The 24,103-nt window shown below is 36.7% G+C and overlaps 1 protein-coding gene across 6 annotated transcripts in view; it reads right to left on the bottom strand.

Moving 5' to 3' along the window:
• B3GLCT (beta 3-glucosyltransferase) overlaps window positions 1–24,103 on the bottom strand; it is a 59,646-nt gene that overhangs the window by 18,045 nt on the left and 17,498 nt on the right. For 3 of the 6 annotated variants that reach the window (XM_046909884.1, XM_046909879.1, XM_040653165.2), the window contains exons 2-8: window positions 19,854–19,915; window positions 17,175–17,214; window positions 13,113–13,222; window positions 10,386–10,462; window positions 7,455–7,566; window positions 2,522–2,658; window positions 1,124–1,187 (exon numbers count right to left, since the gene is read on the bottom strand). In XM_046909884.1, the coding sequence (XP_046765840.1) occupies window positions 1,124–1,187; window positions 2,522–2,658; window positions 7,455–7,566; window positions 10,386–10,432 (360 nt within the window). In that variant the 5' untranslated portion in view covers window positions 10,433–10,462; window positions 13,113–13,222; window positions 17,175–17,214; window positions 19,854–19,915. Of the gene's footprint in view, window positions 1–1,123; window positions 1,188–2,521; window positions 2,659–7,454; window positions 7,567–10,385; window positions 10,463–13,112; window positions 13,223–17,174; window positions 17,215–19,853; window positions 19,916–20,213; window positions 20,993–21,660; window positions 22,652–24,103 lie in introns of those variants that run through there. The other 3 variants (XM_046909883.1, XM_046909887.1, XM_046909882.1) reach the window with 3 other exon arrangements.

Consider the following 24,103-nt stretch of genomic DNA (forward strand, 5'->3'; position numbering starts at 1 on the left):
AAAGAATAGCACTGGCACAAAACCAAATTCATTTAAATATGCTACTGATTTATACTCTATAAATACACTACAGATTTATGGTGGAAATGAAAAGCCTTCAAACCATTATAGAATGATGATCTGGAAGAGTAACAGTAGTTTAATTTTCTTTCCATCTGGGCCAGAATCAAAATTTATACCTGTCTTGTAGGAGAGTATAAAAAAATTACATTAATTCAACGTTTCAGGCCCAAATTAACAATCTGACTCCAGACTCCATCCTACTGGGATGAGTCCTACTGGACTCATCCTAGGCACTGGAATGGGCTGCCCAGGGACGTGGTGGAGTACTGACCCTGGAGGTGTTCAAGGAATGTTTGGACGTTGTGTTGAGGGACATGGTTTAATGAGAACTATTGGTGATGGGTGGATGGTTGGACTGGGTGATCCTATGGGTCTTTTCCAACCTTGGTGATCCTATGATTCTATGATACTCTTGCTCTACGGTTCAGGAGTTCAGTCTGGTGACAAATACTAAACCCTGGGCTGCACTAACACTTTGAAGGCAGAAAACATAAAAAAGCAACAGAGAAGGTAGAATTGATCTTTTTTCAGATCCCTTTTCCTTCCTATCATGCTCCCTTCAGCCAACTCATCTATTCCCCAGTAGTTACCTTTTAAAACCATTGGCAGCCGAAGGCAAAGAAATTTCTAAACCGTCACATTGCAACTGTTGACACAATTTCTACTCCTCAAGCTACTTCATCCCAAGTTCATCACACCTCGTTGTTAGAATCTGATTCAGAAAGTAAATGAGGTTTGCCAGCATCTGAGATATTATTTCTGCTGGCGTTTTACAAATTAGAAGCCACTGTGCCTCTCTACAGAACAAATCTTTGAAGATACCTCACTGTATACAACCATACATGCTATAAATGCAGTTTCATGAATTCTTCTATGCTTAATACTTTAAAATTATGTTTTATGTTATTATACTCTTAAAGCAAGGGAAAGAAATTAAACATGCTATTGCATTCAAAATTTTTAGCAATCTCTTATTATACATTATAAATCAATATTCAAATATACAGATTTCATAGCTTTTTCTTTTTTACTTACATTGGAAGTACAGCGCACTGCTTACCTCATGTTTTAAATCTATTGTAAAGTCTGACTTGAGCGGTTCGCTTTTCAACTTAGTTGCAAGCCTGTATAATTAAAGATGAACACATTTACTCTCTTCAGAAAGCACATTAAAAAAATAACCAATCATTCCTGTATGCAGCAAACCGTGGCCAGTAGTTCTGACCACCTATTTACAAGAAAAGATTTATTCCGCATATATTGCCTCAAAAAACAACTTGTATTTCTTTTTCCTATCATTTCTTTTCTTTTTTTTTTTTTTGCACACACGGTGATGATGTTAATATCAGTTCTCAGCACATACATTTTGACACATTTTTCCTGCCTAAGAAGAAAGGTTTTATCTGCAGAAGATGAGAACTGTCTGGCACAATGTTTTTGATGGATTTAAAGCAGCATTATGTTTGATGCTCCATACTGATCATCATCTCAAACTGCAGACAACATTCTCTTTTTGTATGCTCCAAATCACAATATTTAGGCGCCTTCAATTAATGAAAAAAATCAATCCTTGCTAAAGCACACTGCGTTCAACTACTGAAATCTATGGAAGCTTTAAAATCTCATTTAAAAACAAAGCATCTAATTGGAAATAAACATCTACGTTCTCCCTATAGAACGAGAGAAACATGTCTAGAGGGCAATGAAGTTTCTTCAAGATCCAAGAATAAAACTGCTCTCTGTAATTTTTAAAATTAGAGAGATGGCACTGAAAACTAACTGACATTACATTTTCTTTCAGATAGGCAGAAGTAAGCAAAAGAAATTACATGCACAGGTGCAACAATGATGCAGAAATCTACTTCTGTACATGTGTCTATTTACAAATTCTTGAGTATTTATAAAAACTATGCATGAATGTATAGAAAAAAGGAGGAAATGGAATTTGGTCAAAGGAGTGCTTCCAGACTAAGTTTAGAGCAGGGGCATAAAACTATGCAGACATAGGCAGAGCAAGCCGAACATCACCATGTCTAGTTGGATGCCTTGCTACGTATCTTAGATCCTCAAACGACAGTAGACTTGCACATATTGACGTAGATGATAATAATATAGGTGGTAGCAGCAAGAAGTGAGTGCAGGCAATAAAACCAACACATGAAGTCAAATAAATGGCTAAATGGACAGCCTGTACTGACTGAGTACATCCCAAGCTGTGTGCCCTAAACTGCAGTCAGTATCACAGACAGCTCAAAATTAAAATCTGAATGTAACTTTGCATATTTACCTTCCTGTGCACTGCAGGCATACATACATCTTTTATTTAAAAGTATTAGGAAAGTATTATGTTTGAAATCATAACTCATTAAAATAATAATAGCATCTAGAAAAACTATGAATTCTAAACTTCATTGCTATAAATAAACAATTCAGAAGCAATTAAAAATTCAATTCTTACTTGTTAACAAGCGGAATACTAAGTGCCCAACCAGCAGCAAAGTCTGGAAATTTAAAGACTGTAGGATTTTCAGCAAAGGCATAGTGGTGAATTATTGTAGATTCTTCATCATATAATGCTTTACCTAAAAACCACTCCTGTAAACAAACATAGGAAACAATTTTGTTCATCTACAGCATCCTTTTTGCGAAGATGATGACTGCACTCATACTGAATAAAGCAAATCTGAAAACAAAACAGGGGGTGTATATTGTTCACAATAACACAGACAAAAATTGTACTTGATAAGAAATGAAACTACAGGCAGTTCTACAAGTTCAGAAGCACACTGTTTTCAAACTCTGGATTCCATCTGTTCAAATCAGAACGACGGAACGGTTGAGGTTGAAAGAGACCTCTAGAGGTCACCATGTCCAGCCACCCTGCTCAAGCTGGGTCAGTCAGACCAAGCTGCCTTCTGGGCCATCTGTTCCAGTCTTTGACCACACAAACTGACTACTGATTAGACAGGACAGCTAAAAGCACTACATTGCTTTCAGAAACTTTCTATAAATTCAGTTTGAATTTCCATCTGTCTAGACACTTCTCTACTAGGGAACCTCATAAGCAAAGACATTTAAATACCTTGATCTTCAAAACAGTTAAGGTGTTCTCTAGTATGCATTTGTAAAGTAAAAAACAAAACAAAACAACAACAAAAAACAACAGTAAAAAAAACCCACCAAGTATTATTTTTATTAGAGTTTTTAATATGTATTTAAGAATTTACCACTGATTCTGCTGTATCAGAAAATAGTCAAGAAACTTAAATACTCTTTAACATTAATATCAGTTCTCCTAGTATTTGTTTGGAATGGATAGAGAACAAATATAGCTCTGTATTTTTGCAAAATAAGGACTGTAATAAATGCAAATATATGTATTAAAAATTGCTTTTCATGCCTATGTGTACAACTGATGAAATATAATTCTCCATCACCCTAATGGTTATATTATATTACATAGTTCAAGTGTGCAAATCTTTTCACAGAAGATTCTTTCTCCATACTCCCCACCGTATTTGCTATTTCCCATTCTTTACATAGGCAGCTGTGAGTAACAACAAAAAATATCTAACTGTCATTAGCACAGTTCACATGCTTAACATAGGGAGAATAAACAGCTTACACAAAATTGAGGCTAAAGGCAAAATATTCAAGCAAAGCTACAGTCCAAACATTCACCCTTGCCAAAAATGCCTAACAACTAAGGGATCCTTAGCAGCAGCCACCCTCCTACATCCAAACAAATGCCTGCTATTCAGACTGTGCTAAATTTTATAATTCCCCAGAGTCAATGAGGAAGAACGAGTGAGATTTGACCAAGGTGGACTGAGTTGGCAAACAGGACAAGTGAAGCCTGCATACATCAGCAAACTCCTCCAGCCAAAATCAACTGGCAGGACTATGTAGGCATGTCTGCCCTACAGGACATTCTGGCAACCACCTGGCTGTCTAGAAGGCAATAAAGAGACAGGAGTTGCTGGGGATACCAGTCTTGCCACATACACCGAGCCAAAACTATGGAATGCTGCCTGCTTCAAGAACTCTATCTCTGCAAGGACCCTGTGGTGTGCCTAGCCTGTGGCTGGGACCCATAAAAGCAGCTATGAATTGAAGACAATGGAGTCCATCTTTGATGAGAATCCCGGCTCTCCAAGGGACTGATGACAAGTGTAACATGGGTGGCATATGTGTGCATGTGTGTGTGAGGCATCGAGTAATTTCCCCCAAATTCTGCACATTTCCCTTCTCTACTTTGTTCAGCTACTCTCAATAAAACTAAACTGAATGTAGCTTGTACTTGACTAGTTATTTCTTAAGGCAACAAATGCTGAAAACTTGTTTGCTCCCATAATCCTCGTGTGCTTCCTCAGGCTGAGTGCTGTTCAGGAATCAGTTGAGGAAACAGCCAAAGTTCAACTGACACTATCCAAAAGATGAAAAAGACTTTTTCCACCTATTTTTAAAAACCAGTTTCATAGGAGATGCTACCTGGTACTTATTTACTCTTCCTTTCATTTATATCTTCAATCCTAACAGATCCTGCTTTCTCTTTCCTTCAGTGGAAGGATTCAGTAGTGTTCAGTGGAATGATTTAAAAAACAAAATGTTGGGAGATGAAAGAGAACAGGCAAACATTAATTTTTATGCATACAGGTGACTGCCTAGAAAAAAATAAATCTTTAGAAGCTTTTATGCAAAAGAATTCTGAAACCTTCCAGAGTCTGGAAGATTTTGAAACATTCAAAACACAGGCACTCTTTTTGATTTCAGAAATAAGTACTAAACATTAATATTTTCATGGCAGTACCATCTGTAAGACCATCATTCTGCTGTGCTACAGCATGAAATCCTTTATCTTTACACTAATTCAATATGCTAATTTTTACATCATAACAATCTATTAATTTCAAAAGAAACTTTATTTTCCTCTCTCTATAAAATACAGCATATTTAATGCACACATATACCCTCCTCAGGTTTTCACAGACTATTGTTTCTAGCAATATTAAGGTAAGGCTCAAAAAAAACACAGCAATTTAATGCTCAGCTTGTTTGCTCACAGCATCGCTCCCTTACTAAACTGATATGCAGAACATGCTGATTTGTGCAGGCTGCCCTTACAAGATGAAATCAACTATACACTAAGGAACTTATAAAGTAACTTACATAACAGATGAGAGTAATCAAATTGCATACAGGCAAAAAAAAATAATTAAAAAAGAAAAAAGGATTTGTTGCAGTACGGATAATTACCATCCAGATAACTAGCTGCAAATCAACATGATTCTACCTATTTGTTCTTTATCCACACACTTAGAAATACCAAGACAAGAGTGCCACATTCATCTGTCCAAGATCTGTGCCTAAGACAGAGGACAGGCGATTTTAGCTGTTACATCCCTGCTATGCCTTCTGAGTTGATAAGATGCTCCAACACAAACTGCTTGTTTAGACATCTTTTACACATTTTACTATGAACAGCTATTAAGTCATTGCTGCCCATCAGGCCATCATTCTGCATATCTTTGGGGCTGCAGTTTCTCATTCTGTTATGATGAAAGGAAAGGCAAATACAATTTGGTTTAACCTTGCTGTTGTTTCTCATTATGGAAGCACGGATTGAATCAATTGGCTGTGGAACCTTAGTATCACAGAGTGGTTGAGGTTGGAAGGAAGCCTTCTGCTCAGACAGGGACACCCAGAGCAGGATGCCCAGGCCTGCCCAGGCCCAGGCCAGGCAGCTTTTGAAGATCCTCATGGAGGAGGATCCACAGATTCCCTGCGCGACTTGTGCTTCATCATCCTCCTATTAAGAAGTGTTTCCTTGTGTTCAAACACAGCTCATCATCTGAGTGCTGGCCTTGTGGTCTTTATGTATATCAGATATTCCTCAACGCTTGTTAGTTTTATTGCAGTCAGTAAGGTCCTTGGTTACCGATACAGGTACTCTTGCCATTCCTCCACACTCTCCTATGGTGCTTCAACACATCTATTTTCACTCACATTACATTCATATCACTCTCAATAGTTCTGTTACTAACCTCTACACACTGAGACTGAAAAGCTGCAGATTCATCAGCTATTCACATGTCCCTTTCGGACCTTTTATTGTGATTAATGTATACCAGCTTTTTATTATGCAGACTGCTGACATGGAAGAATGAATTATGAATGAGCTCATTCTAGTCTAGCTCATCTTAAATTATGTAAACAATGGATACTATTTTATGAAAGGAATCAGTTATGGACTGTCACACTAAAACGACCATCGCTCTGTACAAAAGCAAAACATTTTATTTTCTGTTTAAAAGAGGCTAAAGCACAATTTGCTGTTGTAAGAGGACCTGCACAGACTGCATAGGAGGTATTAAAACTGGCACGTGAACAGCATTTAGAACGCATTTTATGTTTCTGTACAGAAAACATCAGTTAGGTGTTTTATGAAACAGGAATAAATGGATATTCTAAAAGACTGAAAATACTCAATATGCCGTTCTGAAAACAGTGTGTTTAGAAAGAAAAAGATATCTAAATTATTATTGTTACTATTTTAGGAAAGAACTGTATGAAAATACGATAAGGAAATATGCCTGAAATGGAAGCAAATATTCTACACTGAGACCTGAAGCAAAGTTCAATACTCAGTCAAGGTAACAACAAGGAAGCAAAACATATTTCTCAGAGGTTTTGGCTTCTTCTATTCCAGGCAAAAGGACATTAAGCTATTTTTTTCTTTTCTGAATACTGAGAAGTCTAAATATTAGCAGCTTTCTTATTAGCTGGGTTATCAAATTTACTTTGCTCCTTGGTGACTGCATTTTTCATTTGTTCTGTAAGTCTTTTGTTGTTCTTTCTTTTCAAGCATGTATGCTTTTCTCTCCTCTCTTATCACTAATACAGCTCAGAAGGAGAATGCAAATTAAATACAGTACCATATTATATCTGAGACAGACTAGTAACAGCCATTCTACTTGATGATGATCAAAACTGATGACAGGAAAAGGGGAGGAGAACATCACACAGATTATATCCACCTTTTTACTGTTGCTACACCATTTCTGGGATACATACAAAGGCATTCTTCTTTTTCTGCTCAATTTTAGCAGTTTTTCAAAAGCTATACATGTTCTTGTGGTTCTTCATGTCAAATACCTTGCTCACTCTCAGCCTCAGCATCTGTTTGGATATATATTTTCCAATGCCTGGGGCTATAAGCATACAAGTGCTGTTTAAAAATGTAATTCTTGTCATATATATATAGACTGTTTCATAACATGGAACTCTGTACTTCTGTACTTAAAAGTAAAATGACTCCTCCCCTCTGTTTCATCTAAAAATCTACTCAAATGCATTCAAAAGAAAGTTAAATATCTAATTTTTTACTTCACCTTAGAGGTGTCAAATCTTCTAAGTATTTCTAGCAGCTTTACAACTTGTATTCTTGTATCTTCTTCACAGAAGAAAATCCATGAGGAGTTCCTACCGTAGGCAACAGAGAAACTAACAAAAGAAATTATCATTTACTATGCTTTACTGGCTTATGAATAAAATGATAGATTCAACCCCCATTCCTCAAATATAAGTACTTTGCAATTAACTATTCATTCACACAAACATAAGCTTTTACTATTAATGTAGAATTACATACCTGAACACTGCAGTGAATGGATAAAGATACTGCCTCTGCTGCTACCTATTTATATAGCACTAGTTATTCTAGAAAGAAAGGAACAGACATACATAAAGAATGTCTACTCAAAAAACGTATATGCACTACTAGTATAGCTATCTATGAATTCAGAAGCACGTACACAGCAGTTCCAATTACCATCCCCTCTGTACCTCAACTATCTCCCAAGGAGCCTTGCTATTGGGCATCTAACACTGCAACAAACCTGAAACTGCCTAATGACATATTTTGTCATGACTGCTTGATATGATCATAACTGGCCCCAACTTAAAAATTAATTAGCTCTCTCAATACAGTTATACTACACGGATTGGAGAGATTTTCCACCTTCCTCAAAGCTAACACTAATCTTGATGCTGATTTCCTTACTCCTTCAGGAAACTCTCATCTTTTATTTATCTGCTATCCTGATGGAATTCTTCTACAACTTAACAAAAACTACCTTTCTTCTGTGTCTTGCAATGCTATTCACTGCTTTCTGTTTGTGATACTCAATTTGCTTAACTACAATAATTAGAAGAACACGATTCGTTTATCCTTTCAGTTTGCAAAAGCATATAATTGTCTTCTCACCACTGAAATCTAGGGCAACTCTGTCATTCAGGCGACAAATAAATTATCATCAGCTGGGAAAGCCCATTTAATTTAGCATTTCCAAGCGGTTCCTTGTAAAACGTGCCAAACAAGTACTTGAATGGGTATCTGATACCATCATGTTTTTAAATATGCACAGCATTCAGTGCCCTGTAAAGACTGAAGGTTTTAATGCACAGCTAGAACTTTAGGAAAAACATCTGGATTTACATGAAAGTAGGTAGGTCAATGGCAAGGAGAAATCACTGGAATGATACCCACACAAAGAATTACAACATCTTTTGAATACACGACATAAGATTTCACTAAAGGCCTGACTTGTTATGTAGTTGTTTGTGGACAGATAATGACTTTCATGACTATGGACTTACGTAGGCTTCATACAACACTAATTTTGAACTCAGATTACAAGGAATCATTGGAGACGCTTGATCCACTTTCAGGGTAAGGGTTCTGTATGTTAGTGGAGGTCTTATGCTTACATCTTCAGAAAGTAAATACTTTGTCTAACTTAACCTGTGACAAAGAACTAAAAACAAAGAGTTTTCATAACTATTTAGAGGCCTCAAAAATGCTGACAACCATGGGCTGAGTGAAGCCATTCTGCTGAAACAGTTTTCAGATAAGAATACATCATAAGAATTCTTAGCACTGTCAACTCTTGCAAAGTGGACTGACCCCTTGAATCTCTCCTCTTCGTCTTCTTTACATAAAAAAACTGTTATTAGCCACAAAACATGAACGTATTTCTCGTATGTTTTTGTTCTGTCAAAAATGGTATAAGAAACAGACACAAAGAGGTTGATATTCCTGAATGCTGTTTAAGATAAAAATCCTCCAATTAAGATTTTTTTTTTTTTTAATTCCTGATAGAATTTCTTCTACTTTATCACACAGAGTATCTGTATTTTTGCTTTTAGGTTTTGCTCTCTTGTAAGAGCTATATCTTTAAACCTTGCCACTGAGACATAAATAATTCAAAAGAGAAGACATTAGGTCACTGAAAGAAGAGCTAAGAAGGGGGAAAAAAAATAGATGACATAGTTGGAACATCACCTTCCAGTTTTTCGATTTACTTCAATTCTCCTTCTGCACCTTCTCACAGTTTATATATATATTAAAGATAGCCACTATATAATACCATTTTCATATTTCTGCACATAAAGAAAGCAATGGAAAGCAGAAGAGAGAAGGGTATGAAAATCCTGTCCTGTTGTCAATCTGATGCAATAAAGCACATCAGAGGAACGGTAATGTTAACTAAACTAAACCTCAAGAGGCTGCAGAGCCATTGGCATTGGTTTTAAAGGCAATTTTTAGGCAAAGTTTAAATTAAGAATTTTCCTAACTGTTCAGTTTTCAGTACCGTGAAGCTTTAGAACTTTCAGAAACAAGAATCATTGCTTCCTGACTGTTTGCAACATCCTACCACGTAAATGCAGCAAGTCTTCCTCAGAGCAATTTGCATACGCTAAGAAGAAAAGATATTTGAAATTCTCTGTCCTCCAAAAACAAGCTTCTAAAAAGACATTAAAACCTACATCTTTCCTCTACAGAGGAGTATTACCTCTTAGGAACACAGTGAGCAACAAAAGATACAAACTCAATACAGATATTACTTACTACCTTTTTTTTTTAAATCATTTATCATCTTCATTCAGTCAAATATACTGAAAAGTCAATGCTTCTGAAATACTTTGCACAGACCTTACACTGTGAGCACATGGGAAAAAATACACATTTTAAAGTGGTTTTCTGTTGACTAGTTTATTTTTCTGATAATTTTAAAACCCATAACTATTTGAGGCAGGTTGTTGTTCAGTTACATTCTATTATTTCCTCTGTAGCTGGTCTTATGTCTAGAACATCCTCCTCTGATTTAATGAAGCTTAACAGAAAATTGCTTTGGAAAAAAAAAAGAAGAGCAAGCAAGTGAAAAGATAAGTTAGCAACTTCGATCTAAAAACTGTTGTTTTGGAAAAAAAAAACCTCTTTAAAAAAATATCTGAAAGTAACCAGCATTCATTACACTTACTCTCTCATTAGTGGTAATATGGTCCATGCACCTTCATGCCTGTCCATCTGATGAATAAGCAGCACCGTTGGTAATTCCTTTAATGAAAATAAAAATACTCTTGTTAAACGTAAATAATATATACTTCTTTTTCCTAAGCACCAATTAATCTAAATAAATAAATAAATAAATAAATAAATAAATAAAACTCTGGAATGCCTACTGGGTTCGTCATTACTTTTACCAGCATGCAGGCCTGCAGAATAAATGACTTACAGTGTTTTGAGTGCTTCTTACAGCTCATGATTTCCTAATTCTCTATCAGATACTAAGCTAATACACTGTAAGTAAAATATTTTGCACAGATCCCATGTAATCAATTAAGCAACACATCATGCTCATTTCCTTATCTTATTCCTCTCATAGTATGATGTTTTATGATATCCAGAGGCTTGAAATAAAGCACAGGACACTTTTGCCCCAAATGTCACCTGTGGTATCAGCACAGTGAGGGCAGCAACAGCTGCCATACACTACAGCTGTAAGCTAAATAAAAACTAAGCAGTGCGTGACTAAAGGAGTCAGGTCTCCAACCAATTCAAAAGCACTGACGCTGCCTCCTACTTTAAAATCAGGTATGATGTAAAAGCATAGTACAAAATGCATCTTTAAAATAATTTAGTACTACTTATACAAGTTATAGTAACAGGGCTGCTGGTGACACGCTCAGTTTTCGCAGTAAATCAGCAAGAGAACTGGAAACATAAATTCTGATTCTTGAATCTAAACATTAAAAGTCATCCTCATCTCTACTTCTGTTCTGTGCTCAAATGCCTGACTATCATTTTGAAAAAGTACCAAGTTTGCTTCAGAATTTATATGCCATTTCAAAGGGTTCAGGGAAAGGCCACAGCAGTACTCAGTTTTCATAAATCAAGAGAAAGATGATGTGTATGCATCTGCCTTCAGATGATCTTATATTAAAGGAAAGATGGAAGCATTTAGCCAATCACAAGAAGGTAACAATTGCAAATTAAAGTGAAGTGTTTCTGACTATAACCTGAGGTGCAAGGCACAGAGAAGAAAAAATTTCAGTGAAGCAGAAAGTAATGTTACTCATTTTCCTATTTTATATTATATTGCAGTCCTCAAAACACAACTTTGCTGCCAGCCAAGTGTACTTAAATGAATAACCAAAGCACCGATTCCTAAGTGCCCACGTGCTACATCCAGCTACTCAGTGTCTGGGAAAATAGATGCAATAAATATTTGTATCTGAAAACACATTGTAGGCAGTTTATTGCATAAGGACTTATTTTACATCTATTTTATCATCAAAATAAAAATTTCTGCAACAATATATTTGTCTGACAGAACAATAATTATCATCACTGCAATCTTTTCACATGGCAAAGATGGTGATAGCCATTGATTTTTTTTTTTAATTTTAAAAAGCCATTCTTCAACAATAACTGGAGTAAATTCCAGCATGCTTATTACAAGGTTGGAAATTGCTAGCATGCCGCCTAGAGTTCCAGCAATTAGAAAATTAGTAAGAAGTCTGCTAAGGTTTTTGTGATTCAAAAAGAATTTACTTGATTCAGTAGTTATCAAGGTTTGGTGGTTTGTTTCATTTGCCTTATGGTCACGACACTACAATAATTCCCTCAAATGCTAATACAAACAGGTCTCCTGCAGCAAACTGAACAACAGTCGCCCAACATAGAATTTATAAGTGTATCTGTGTTTTTTTCTACCAGGAAATGTACTGACATCAACATACTTGCTTCCAATCTTGTAGATGAAAGATGTAGGGGAAAAGAAAACTGAGAGGCGATCTGATTAATGTTTATAAATATCTAAAGGGAGGTGGGAGGCAAATGGATGAGGCTGGGATCTTCTCACTGGTGTGTAGAGCTAGGACAAGGAGCAATGGCCTAAAACTTGAACACAGGAAGTTCTGTACCAACATGGGAAGAACTTCTTTACAGTAAGGATGACGGAGCACTGGAACAGGCTGCTCAGAGAGGTTATGGAGTCTCCTTCTACGGAGATATTCAAGACCTGTCTGGATGCCCACCTGTGCAACCTATAGTGGGGTACCTCCTTTAGCACAGGGGTTGGACTCGATGGTCTCTTGAGGTCCCTTCCAGCCCCTGCAATTCTGTGACGTTGCTGCTCTACTGCCACAATGCTACAGATGTGCAATAAAATTCTAACAGAATCTACATCACAGCACCTTCATTTGCTGTAGTAGAATGATGTACTTACCTAAAAATTATTCTAAGTATTGTAGGAGTGATTATGTTGTTCATTTCATAAAGAAAGCACCTGATCTTTAAATTAAAAACCAATTCTAATTAATTTTAATTAAAATTATTCTTATTAATTTTAATACCAATAATATTTCAATTAATTTTACTTAAAAACAAAGACAAAAAATTACACTCTTACAGTAATAGGGCCAAACTTCAACTTTTTTTTTAATCACTTCTATATCAAATGCAATTCAAACCTAAAGAGTTATTCTACAAAAAGGTAGATAGTTCAAATTAAAACTATTTAGTGATAAATTATGGTATTAAATCAGTGAATAATCAGTGAAACAGTTTTCATACAAGCATATAGAAGACAATAAAAGGAATACAGTAGGTCAGAAAAGGCTGAAATATAAAAGCTTTTCTTTCTTTTAGTAAAATGCAGGAGAAACATACATAACAAAATACCATCTGTATAATCTAAACATACCTTTCCAAGATCTGCAGTCTGTTTTAAAATATCTCTTTTTAGGTCTTCTGCTCTCTTGGAATGAAAGGAATTGCTTTGACTCTGGATGACAAAGATAACTTCTTTTAATTCTGTGAACCAGAAAATAAAAAGATTTCAAGACAAAGGTAGTTATTTTCAGTTTTGCTCCCAGAGTACTGAAAACCCAGGTATGTGTGGGGGAATTTATTATAAAGGAAGCTCCTTCTTTAGTTACACAATCATTTCATGAAATAGTAAAAAGGCATCATTTAGCACACACACACACAAATCTAAAACAGTCCTTTAAAGGATTAACTTACACAAAGCATGACATGAGGATGAGATCTGCAGCAACAAAGAAACTTAAGCACGCAATAATATTAGCCATGTTAGACCTATGACAGCTCGAAGTTGTCAGTTAAATGTTTTCCTGCTTTTCCTCAATAACTTTTTCACTCCATTTATTAGTTTATTCTCCAAGGTAAACTCTGAAAATGTAAAACTGTGCAGACGTCATAAGCACTGACATACAGCTAAGTTTAGATTTCAATTATTTTTGCCCATGTAACATTCCCTCATACTCTGACCCACTGTATAAACTACTTTAAAAAACCTTCAAAATAAAATCACATGAATAGCATCTATTGACCAACTGGCACTAAATCTACTAATTTACCCACGTAGAAATTAAAACCAGTGCAAAACTTAAAATTACATTTAATTGATACTACTGAGCACCGAAGTGTTAAATCTACATGCAGAACATTAACAATATCCCCACAGATAAAAAGCAACAACTAGACAGCTTTAAACAATCACTTCTGTAGTATCAGTACACTTACAGATATGCAAACAGCTGAATTACATTTTGTTTCACTTACGGTGCATTTAACAGCTGTGATATCCCACAGCAGAATTCTTTCTAAGAGTAATCTAACACCCAATTTTGTATTACTGCTTGAATCCCACAAAAATAGTTTCCTCTCTATAGGCACTTTAAAATACTTCCTAAGAGGAAATATATACGGTATTAAAGTATCAATGGAAAGCATGTGTAATTTAAAACTGTTTATCGTACACATGAATTGTTTCTCAAGTTGAGAAATAGTCAATCAAGCAAGACAAAGAACAGAGTCTTTTGGAAGATTAGTAACCAGCAGTCTCTGATGCACTGGTTTTATTTCTTTTGTTGTCTTCTTCTTTTGTTTCCCTAGGGCTTTTCTATATCTGGAAAATATCTTTGATGACCTCAAATGCTCAGTGATTGGAAAAACAGGCTGAGTTCACAAAGGAAAAAAAAAAACAAAATTAGGAAGCAGGAAGGTTGAAACTTCCTGTGCCTTAATACAGCTATATCTCATTGCTAAGTGGAATGGTGCATTAGTGAGCTTTAACAACCTGCCATCAGCAATGTGTGTTTTAGAGAGTATGCATTGACTCTACGCAACACAGAATCATAGAATTCATAGAGTTGGAAAGGAAGCTCTGAGGGCCATCTAGTCCAACTCCCCTGCAGTGAACAGGGACACCCATTCCAGCACTCAAGTTAAATGCTGCCTTGAGTTCCCAAAGAAAGTGAAGTCAGTACAGTAGTCCCAATCAACACATTGCTTACCCAATGGTCTTTCCACTCTGCTGTCTTTACCCTATACTGTAATTAGGTCCACTGATTTTCAATACCAATGTAATCTACTTCATTGAAACAATGATACTTATTCAATAAATGTTCTCAATTATCTACTCTGTCTATACTCACCAACAAAATGTTATATATGTTCTTGGAAATCATGATGTATATTCAATTCATGCAAAATTTTCAGTGAGAAGTGTTACTACCAGAATCCGACTGTCACGTTTCAGCATATGACAGATGAGTAATTGCTACGCTTACCTAAATAGCCAGTGTCTCACCTCAAGAGCAGACTTGCTTTTGTTATTCAGATATGCTAAAAGCTGAAAATAGTGTTGGTCAGCTATGTAGCCTATCACTTGGGGTCAAATGTACCCACCATTAAAGTACACGTACACCCATCTGACAGGCAAGACTTTCCGCCATCTTATTTGTGCAAGAAGCTTGCTGAGCACCAGCCAGTCCTGAAAGCAGCATAACATGCTGACCATGAGAACACAAAGTTCAATTGTATTACACACTTGTCTTCCCACTGACTAAAACATCAGTATTTTGATACTTGTCTTCCAAGTCTAGGCTAAGGACTTTTCCAAAGACTTCTTATTTGTAAGACAGATTTTTCTTGCATAACAGTTAGAAAAAGATGAATGAAAAATCACAGGAGTTAAGAACCGTCAAGAAAGAAAACACTGTCCCAAATCCTTTTATTTTACTGTACCCCCAGAACTGCTTGACAACATACATATTACTGTACTCACAGAACTGCTTGACAACATACATATTAGGAAAAAATCTTTCTTAGGGAGAGGTAGGGTCTCCATTAAAAAAAGATAGAGAACACGGGTAATGATGCATCAAGTCCATCGAGTCCAACTTATTGTCTTTAACAGCAGCAATAGGAAACACAATATGGGAAGAGTGCACAATTTTCACTTACGCAGCGCTGCTCATACTGTACCAGCACCCACAAGTACTGCATTAGGAAATGCTGGAAGATACATAACTGCCTGTTTCTCTTTCCATCTGTTTACAGACTTGTCCTCAATTGAAACTACCAGTATTGTCTGCTTCCACAACCTACTGTTGCAATACATACCTAAAATTTGTTACCAAACACATCAAATCCTTTCCTTTGTCTGCTTTTAAGCAAAACAAAAGGAAACAAATCAACAACAACAACAAAAAACCAACGAACCACAGATGATGGTAGCTACATCACTAATGTTTTACTGTAGCACTTCTAAGTACAAGTTTCCTAAGAAATAGCATTATATTAAAAGCTATGTAAACAAAGATTGTATTAAAAGTTATGGCAAAAGCAAAAAAACAAACAAACAAAAAAACCCCACAGTCTGCCAATGCATCCCTGGATGTTTTATGAAGTGAGACACAACAGGTCTGCAAGGAGTGATAAAAACAGCAGCGAGAACCAAACAGCAACGAGAACCTGGCTGTGCTTTGAGATTCGATAGAAAGAGATGAAAGAACACGGAGGAAGAGGAAAGGGATTTTGTTGGACACCATGTAAGGAAGGGCAAGCTGGAAAGCAGAGTAAAAAAGCTTCTATTAAAAGGCCCTGACTTTTTAATGGTAAAATGGGAGAACCGTGGGACAAAGGATTTAATTATTTTCCACGAAAGTAGTTATCTGTACTATGGACACAGCTTGGAATTAATTCCAAAGAAGTCCAACACAAAACAAACAAAAAACCCAAAACTTCTCAGTACCATTAAGAGTTCTATTGTCAACTCCAGTACAAGCATGATAAATGTTCCTGGTGGTCATCTTTGGTGCCAGAATGAAATCCCAAATTCTCAGAAGCTGCTACAACAGAAACATGGTCAAACTGCCTCTTTTTAGAACAAGATGATCTAGGTGCTCAACCTTGTATGAGTGAGAAGTACCACTGCAGTCCAAATTTATTTCACTATTCAGTATGCTGTTAAGTGTTTGACATCTTTCTTAAAAACTTGCTTCTGGTTGCAACAAGTAACTTGTAGTGATTCCAGTTACTACAATGACCACGAGAGCCTGGCAGACTTGGTAGCATTCAGTTTCATATCACATTCTTAGCCTGAAAATTGATTTTAAAAACTCTGTGTTCTACACAAACCTATGCATTACTTTCATAGTGCAAGTGCACATTTTGAGAAGATAACTGCAATAAAATTTCAAATAGAAATGCAGATCAAGAAGCCTATGTTTGATGAGGCAGTGCAAGCAAGGAAAAACGTATTTGGGAATCAGCAACTAACAAACAATGCTGTTGAGCATTTATCCACTGTTCATAGCCACAGTTACTTTTCAAAGCATGACTGTGTTGTATTTATACAAAAAAAGACAGCCATGTTAAAAAAAGATCGAAAAATATCTGGGATGTGTGAACTTCAGTTCTGGCTTAGAACAAATTTGCACAAAACAATTTTACTTACCCTTGCTCCTTTTGCTCACTGTTCCACGTTTTTCAGACTTCTAAAAGGGGAAAATTAATAAAAAAGCAATTGAGAACACTTATGTATGACTCAGTTTATACTGGAGCTTTTAACACTAACAATTTCAGCTTTTTTTTTTTAAATGTATATATATACACACATCCTTTGTGATCAAAGCACAAAATTTGGAATAAGAAACTGTACAACATATGCATGCGTGTATAAAAAACACTTTTACTCATGTGTGATCCACTATCAAACATTCATTGAAACATCATTCTTAAGGAAGACCCAAAAAGCAATTTATGTCAAAACAGTAAATATGAAAAGGTTGGGATTTCCTCAGGTCAGGTATTACACACTGGTCCATTTGTCACACAATTCTAATAGAGTGTTTAAGGACTGGCAACAGGGGTGTTGGACTTGTATCAGTAACAAAGACACAAAAAATATCTCAAGAGTATGCTGAGCTGCTTCTCAGTAACAGAGACTGGATGGAAACATACTGTTTAAGAACTGGTGACTGGGGGAGAGATATCAGACTGGAGAAATAGCTTTACACTTCCTACACAAACTGTAGGAAGGAGAGTCTCCTCTTATTGCACAGTGCCTTTCTGTGGGCACCTCAGTGCTTTTGTTTGTCTGAACGTGAAACCAAAATTGTCTTTATTAACTGTATAAGGCTGTTCTTAAGATTCATCTTAGTTCAATGTTGAGTCCTTCACATAGAGAAATATTGTACTTAGCACTCTTCAGGAGTAAGCCTTTATAAAGTTTTCCTATCCTTGTGACAATTATTGTTTACAAGCATGTTTTTTCTCTCCATTTTTTTTTAATACCACATCCATTTAACCCTTTAAGTTCTGCTTGCATCTGGTGATTTTTACTTTGTCCAGATCTGATTTTACCCTGAGATATATAATCAGAATAGCAACTACATACACACTGTAGTCTATGAGCAGAGCAGTAACTAAGGTAACATACAAACCAAAGTAAATTTCTCAGATTACCTTCCAGAAAAGACACCTACATCACAGGAGAAAAAAACAATACAATTTGCTCCCTCAGCAACAGACACAGCAATAGAATCCAGGCCAGAGCAAACTGAACGTCTGGTCACCTCTGAAAGCCATGAGGCAAACTCACTATACATAGGACTTACACACATTTCACTCTGAAACATAGAAGTGACAATCCAATGCCTTGCCCTTGGGTTCAGAAAAGCCTTTCATTCTAGGCATGGAAATCTATGTATTCAAATGATTCAAGTAACTGATCTCGTATATGTCAGCATTAAAATAACTAATTACATAAATTTATATGCCAAACACATATTAGACACCAAACACTACCGAAAAGGCCCTACGCGCCCTTAACAGTTTATTCAAGCAGCAAAGTAATTACACTTTAATGTTGAATTGAAGCAATCAGTAGAAATCCAAGTCACTTGCACAATTCTCACCACTCCAGATAGGTGGTGTGATGGCTTTTCTCTAGCGTGCAGCTCCTCTCAAACTGGAATGAGACAGCACTGGCATTTCACAGAGAGCAACATGTAAGTAATGAAAACAGGATTACGTTATCTAGGCTCCCAGATACATGATAGCAGATCATGAATTTGCAACGGGGATCTTTTTAAGTCATGAAAACTACTGTAGATTCAGCAATCATCATTAAGAGCAAATTTAAAAACACACATCTCTGGCCATGCTTCTATTGCATTTGATGCAAGATCAAATTTAGATCAAATCTAGATTTAAATGGCTTTTATAGATTCTAAGTCTTGGTTAGTTCCACTATTTCTGATTTTTCCCCTTTAAATCTTGTTTACATACACACACATATCTGCTATAAATGTATACATATGCACGTGTGTGTGTATTTTATATATATATAAAAACTTGTATGTAGAAACCTGTTAAAGGACACGCATGCATACACAGTCCCCCTTATGCTCTTCAACTGAACAGTATGACTACTTCTGACTGTTAGTTCTTCTAATCTGTTAATTTAAAATTTCATATGCAAGCTTTACCCGAGATGTGACGTGGGTAACAAAAAGCCATTCAGCTAATTGCACAGGAAGACAGCCATATCCTTTTCAATGCACAGTACATTTAACAAAACAGAGAAGAAAGGAAAACATTTCCGATGTAATAAAGGCTATGCGCTCAAAAATGATTCTGGACAGATGTAGCAGCACTATCTGCCCATAGAAGCTACACAAAACAGCAAAGTTTGGGGATTTTTTTGACTATGATTTTCTTATGGACTCCTCTGCTGATCTTGGAAAAACAAAATAACTTTTCTCAATTATTATTCTGTTCCACAACATCACCAAAATAACCCTAATTATCTTAACAAAAACAGCAACATACATCAGAAAACACAACATAAGAAAGAATCAAAGGTGGTAAGTTTATTGCAGTAGTACTCAGAGTTCACGAGATAAGGTAAGATGACAGCAATACTGAAAGACTATAACATGTAACGTGCGTCCCACGGAAGATATCTAAAGAAGTCTGACACACCAGAAGAATGTCATGTGGCAGTTTGTATCCCTGAAGTCAATGATCAAACTAATCCATGTCATGGATGCAAACTTTTTGCTCTGCACATTTATAGATGAATTTAGAACGTCTGTAAAACGTTTCTGCTTTGGAAATTAAAATGTATTACCTGCAGCCCTGGTACTTCAGTCTTATCTTCTGCATCTTCAAGAACTACACTTAAAGCAAAAGCTGAAAGAAAAAGCAGACATTTTTTTCAAATTACAGGAGCTCGTTTTCATACTTGACAAAGCTCTGCAGCAAAACTATTTATTTTTTTACATTAAATGATACTATTTTGATGATAACCTTAACGAATACTCTGTAAGAATCAATGCTTTTACTACGTGGCAATTCTATTCCTGTGTAACTCTAGGAAAACAAATCACTGTGATGTGAAGCCAATTTATCTTGGCTTCTAGGTAGGTAAAGCCTATTAAAAAAAAAAAGAAAGAAAAACCACATCTGTTCAGTGCAGTCATTCATTCACCTGACAGCAGCGTAACATGCTGTCACACGAGGATCTGTATTCCTCTCTGTCTCTAGGATGAAGTTGGGATTATCAAAGCTTCACCTGGAATCACAGATAGGATATCACTGATGTAAAATTGTGTCAAATTTGAAGATGGTTGTTTTGCATCTTGAATGCTCCCTCCGAACAAGTTCAGCTGCTGATGTCTCAGAGATCCGAACAAATGTTTAAAAGAGAAGAGACCCAGAAGAGCTAATTTACACAAACTTAGTATCATGTAAGACCTTTTATACTGACTCCACCCTATGCATATATTTTTGGATTGCATTAGACAAAAGAATCATAAGAATTTTTTGGTTGCTTTCTTGCTGATGTAGCCTAAGCAATTCATCTCAGTTTGCTCACTTGTAAAGCAGTCATTCTATTTAACATAAGAAAACCTCGCTAAGATTCTTCATAAGGATTCTTTTTCTTAAACATACTAAAGATATGCAAATTAAAGCTAATTGCTATCACTTGGAAGGAACTGAAGGTCCTATTAATCACGATCAAGTACATAATTTTCTTAAAAACTGAGAAAAACAGAGCACGTTCAAACGAAGTGCCTCACTGCAATTTTAAATTATTTACCATTTGAAACTGATTTCAAAGAGAATTACTGGCAACTCTCAAATCCTTAGGCTGGAAATAGGAACGTAGGAAAGGGAGAAGTTGTTCAAAGCCTGTGATGTTCCATCTCTGCTTACCTACAACACTCCGCTCTTCCAACCGGAGGCTGAATTTCATAAAATAGCTAGGAGTTACGTAACATGGTAGACTTACATTAACTGTAGCCAAATTTCAAGACAACTTTTAGCCATGAAGAAGAAAACAGTGTACTAATAGGGGCTGTGTGTGTCACCTCAGCGTCGCCTTCATGGAATATTTTGCACTTCTATTTCAGAAGGGCGCAGCAAATAGTTCTATCTTACTATTATACCCCTTGCTGACAGCATGTTCTGATTATCGCCTTCCCTCACACAAACCAGATCCACATGTTCTACTAAACACAGTCCGAATTATAAGAAACACCCTTACACAAAACACCCTTATTTTGGGAAATGTACTAATTACACAATATTAACACGAAGAATAATCACCCCATAAGTTTGGCTTATTTGCAGAGCTGCATGAAAGCAGAATTTTCACAACGTTCAGGTTTTATTATGCAGCTGAGGCACAGCATACAGCAACCTGAAACAGCCATGATTGACAGGAGATGCTGCCTCTCACCATAATATTAAATAACCCATGTCACACAGCTTCTAGGGTTTATAAAATATTAATGCACGTTAGCCTTGAAACAGAACAAACAATACTCAGATAACCCTGAAAAAAAAGACCTATTCCTATTTTTTTTTTTGAGAGCCCATAAAACTCTTCAAGAAATTATTTTAATAACCAACTTCATCTCTGCATTACAGACCTACTGAATACTTGAGGTTTGAGAGGACCTCCGCTGATCACATAGTCCAACTGCACCAGTCAAGGCATGGTAAACTGGAATTGACTGTCCAGGACATTATCTACTAACAGTTTGCAGTATTTCCTAGGACACAGATAAATAATAATACACTTATTGTCCTTCACATGTTTGGAAATGGTTTCTGGGATTATTTGCTCCATTGCCTTCACTGAAGTAACACAGATTCTTGACCTTTTTAAAGACAAGCATGATATTTGCCCTCTTCTAGTCAAGAAGTGGCCATCTATCAAGAGCTGCCATACAGTCAGAATGTCAAGCTCTGTCAGCATTGGTATATGCCTCCCATCAGGCCCCATGACTACTGTATGTTCCACTCACTTAAATGTTCCCCTAAACTGGTACTCCTTCAGCAAGATTAAGTCTTCCTTGCTCCAGACCCTCCCACAAGTTTTATCACAACCCTGGCATTGCTGACTAAAGGTCTTACCAGTAGAGACCAAGGAAAAGAAGATTCTGAGTTCCTCGTTCTCTTCCACATCCTTTCTCACCATCTCACATAACCCATTCAGCAGCAAGCCCACAGTTTCCCTATTGTTTCTTCTGCTGTTGATACAGCTGTAGAAGCCCTTCTTGCCTTCCATATCCCTCACCTTCAGCTGGGCTTTTGTCTTCCTAAGCAAATCACTGCACACAGCATCCCTACATTATTCCCAGGGTGACCTGACCTTGATTCTACCTCTTGTGCAGCTCCTTTTTGAGTTTTACTAGGAACTTTTTCATCCACGTGGGCTTCTTGCCACCTCTGCCTGCCATCCTGTATGTTGGAGTGGACCACGCTTGAGCTTGCAAGAGGTGAACCTTGGAAATGAACCAGCTGTCCTGGACCACTTCCCACATCCATCTTTTCACACTGCTGAAGAGGGCAGCAGAATGAATAAGATTGGCTAAAAATGATTTTTGTTGTAGCTGTCCTTACATATAAGGAAACTTCGACACTGACACATACCATTTATTACGCTGGAATCTGACAGCGATGAATGTTCAGTCTCTCCATATGCCATTATTCTTACACTCAGTGGTTTCAGACACGCAGCCTCCCACGCTTTTCCAATGGATAAACATATTGAAATGATTCTGTATCTTTTATGTTAAATATTCTAGGAGTATATGTAATTTCTTCTCAGGCTAATACATTTTGAAGATAAGACGAGAACTGTTCTGATTATTTTTAAACTACTGAGGAACCATTCACTGAACAGACTGCCACCATGAAGCCTCAGGATTCTTCACTCAACAGCAACCACACTTTTCATTCAGGCAAAGCATATGAATTTATCTAGCAATGAGTGTGCCACAGTGTGCTACAACCTTATCAGCAAATCTCTTATGCTCACACAATATAATTTGATATGAGCAAAGCAGTCCTCAGAACTACACAGGTATGCAATTGTGGGGTAACAAGCCTGCCAAGATGAAGTGTTCTGGCTATGCAATCTGATCCATCAGCCTGGAAAGAACTATCCTCTTCCAGAGATTTACTAGAGAAAGGGTGGAGTGTAAAGAACATTGTAAGTCCAGCTCGTATAACGCTTATCAACTACAGGCTCAGAAAAATGCAGGGTATTTCTTTCAGCACAGAATTCCCTATGAAGCACACCAATCTCTGCAGCTGCAGGTTTGTCTGCCAAAGGCAGAATGTCCTCCAATCCCCCCGAGTCTGTTGGTGCAAGACAAACCTCAAGTGGGCCACTGGCTCACCCAAGGGCACACAAAATCTATTAACAAGAAGAAATGAATGACCTGGTAAAAGTTCAAACTCCGTGGCCATCACCACAATGAAAAAGGCTACAGTATAAACTGTACAACTGCTCGCAAACAAAGCTATCTGAAGAGAACAAAACAAAACAGCAAGACACTGAGTTTTGTAATGTTGTATTTATCAGTTGGAAACTTAATGCACGGTGCACATTGATGTCTGTTAGCACACATAGCTATTCATAGTGGCAAAAGCAGCTGGAAGCTGAACATGCCAATTGCCAGTCCTCTCCTCCTACCTGCTCATGAACTGAGGCAAAGTAAGAAAAGCAAAGGAATTTTAGGTAGATTTTAAAGCTCTTTCTTTTCATCAATCTTATCTTTAGTTCCTTTGGAAGTAGGGATAAAATCAACTGAAAAAGCTGGACAACATTTCTGAATCAATTTCCACAAAAACTAGAAACTTAATCAGAGAATGAAATATAAGCAGTTCCAATGGTTAATTATTTCTCTCAAGAGTCCCATTATTTCAGCTGGAATGTTGGTGAGTTAGGAGACTTGCTTATGGCACTATAATGGAAAATAAAAGATGAAAAGAAAAAAAAAATCCAACCGTTTATTGTTCAGCAGCTGAACTGCAGGAATATGTGCCAACAACAAGGAAAGTGCAAGTACTGCAGCACTAAAA

This window comes from Gallus gallus, chromosome 1 (assembly GCF_016699485.2).
Source record: "Gallus gallus isolate bGalGal1 chromosome 1, bGalGal1.mat.broiler.GRCg7b, whole genome shotgun sequence".
NCBI lineage: Eukaryota > Metazoa > Chordata > Aves > Galliformes > Phasianidae > Gallus > Gallus gallus.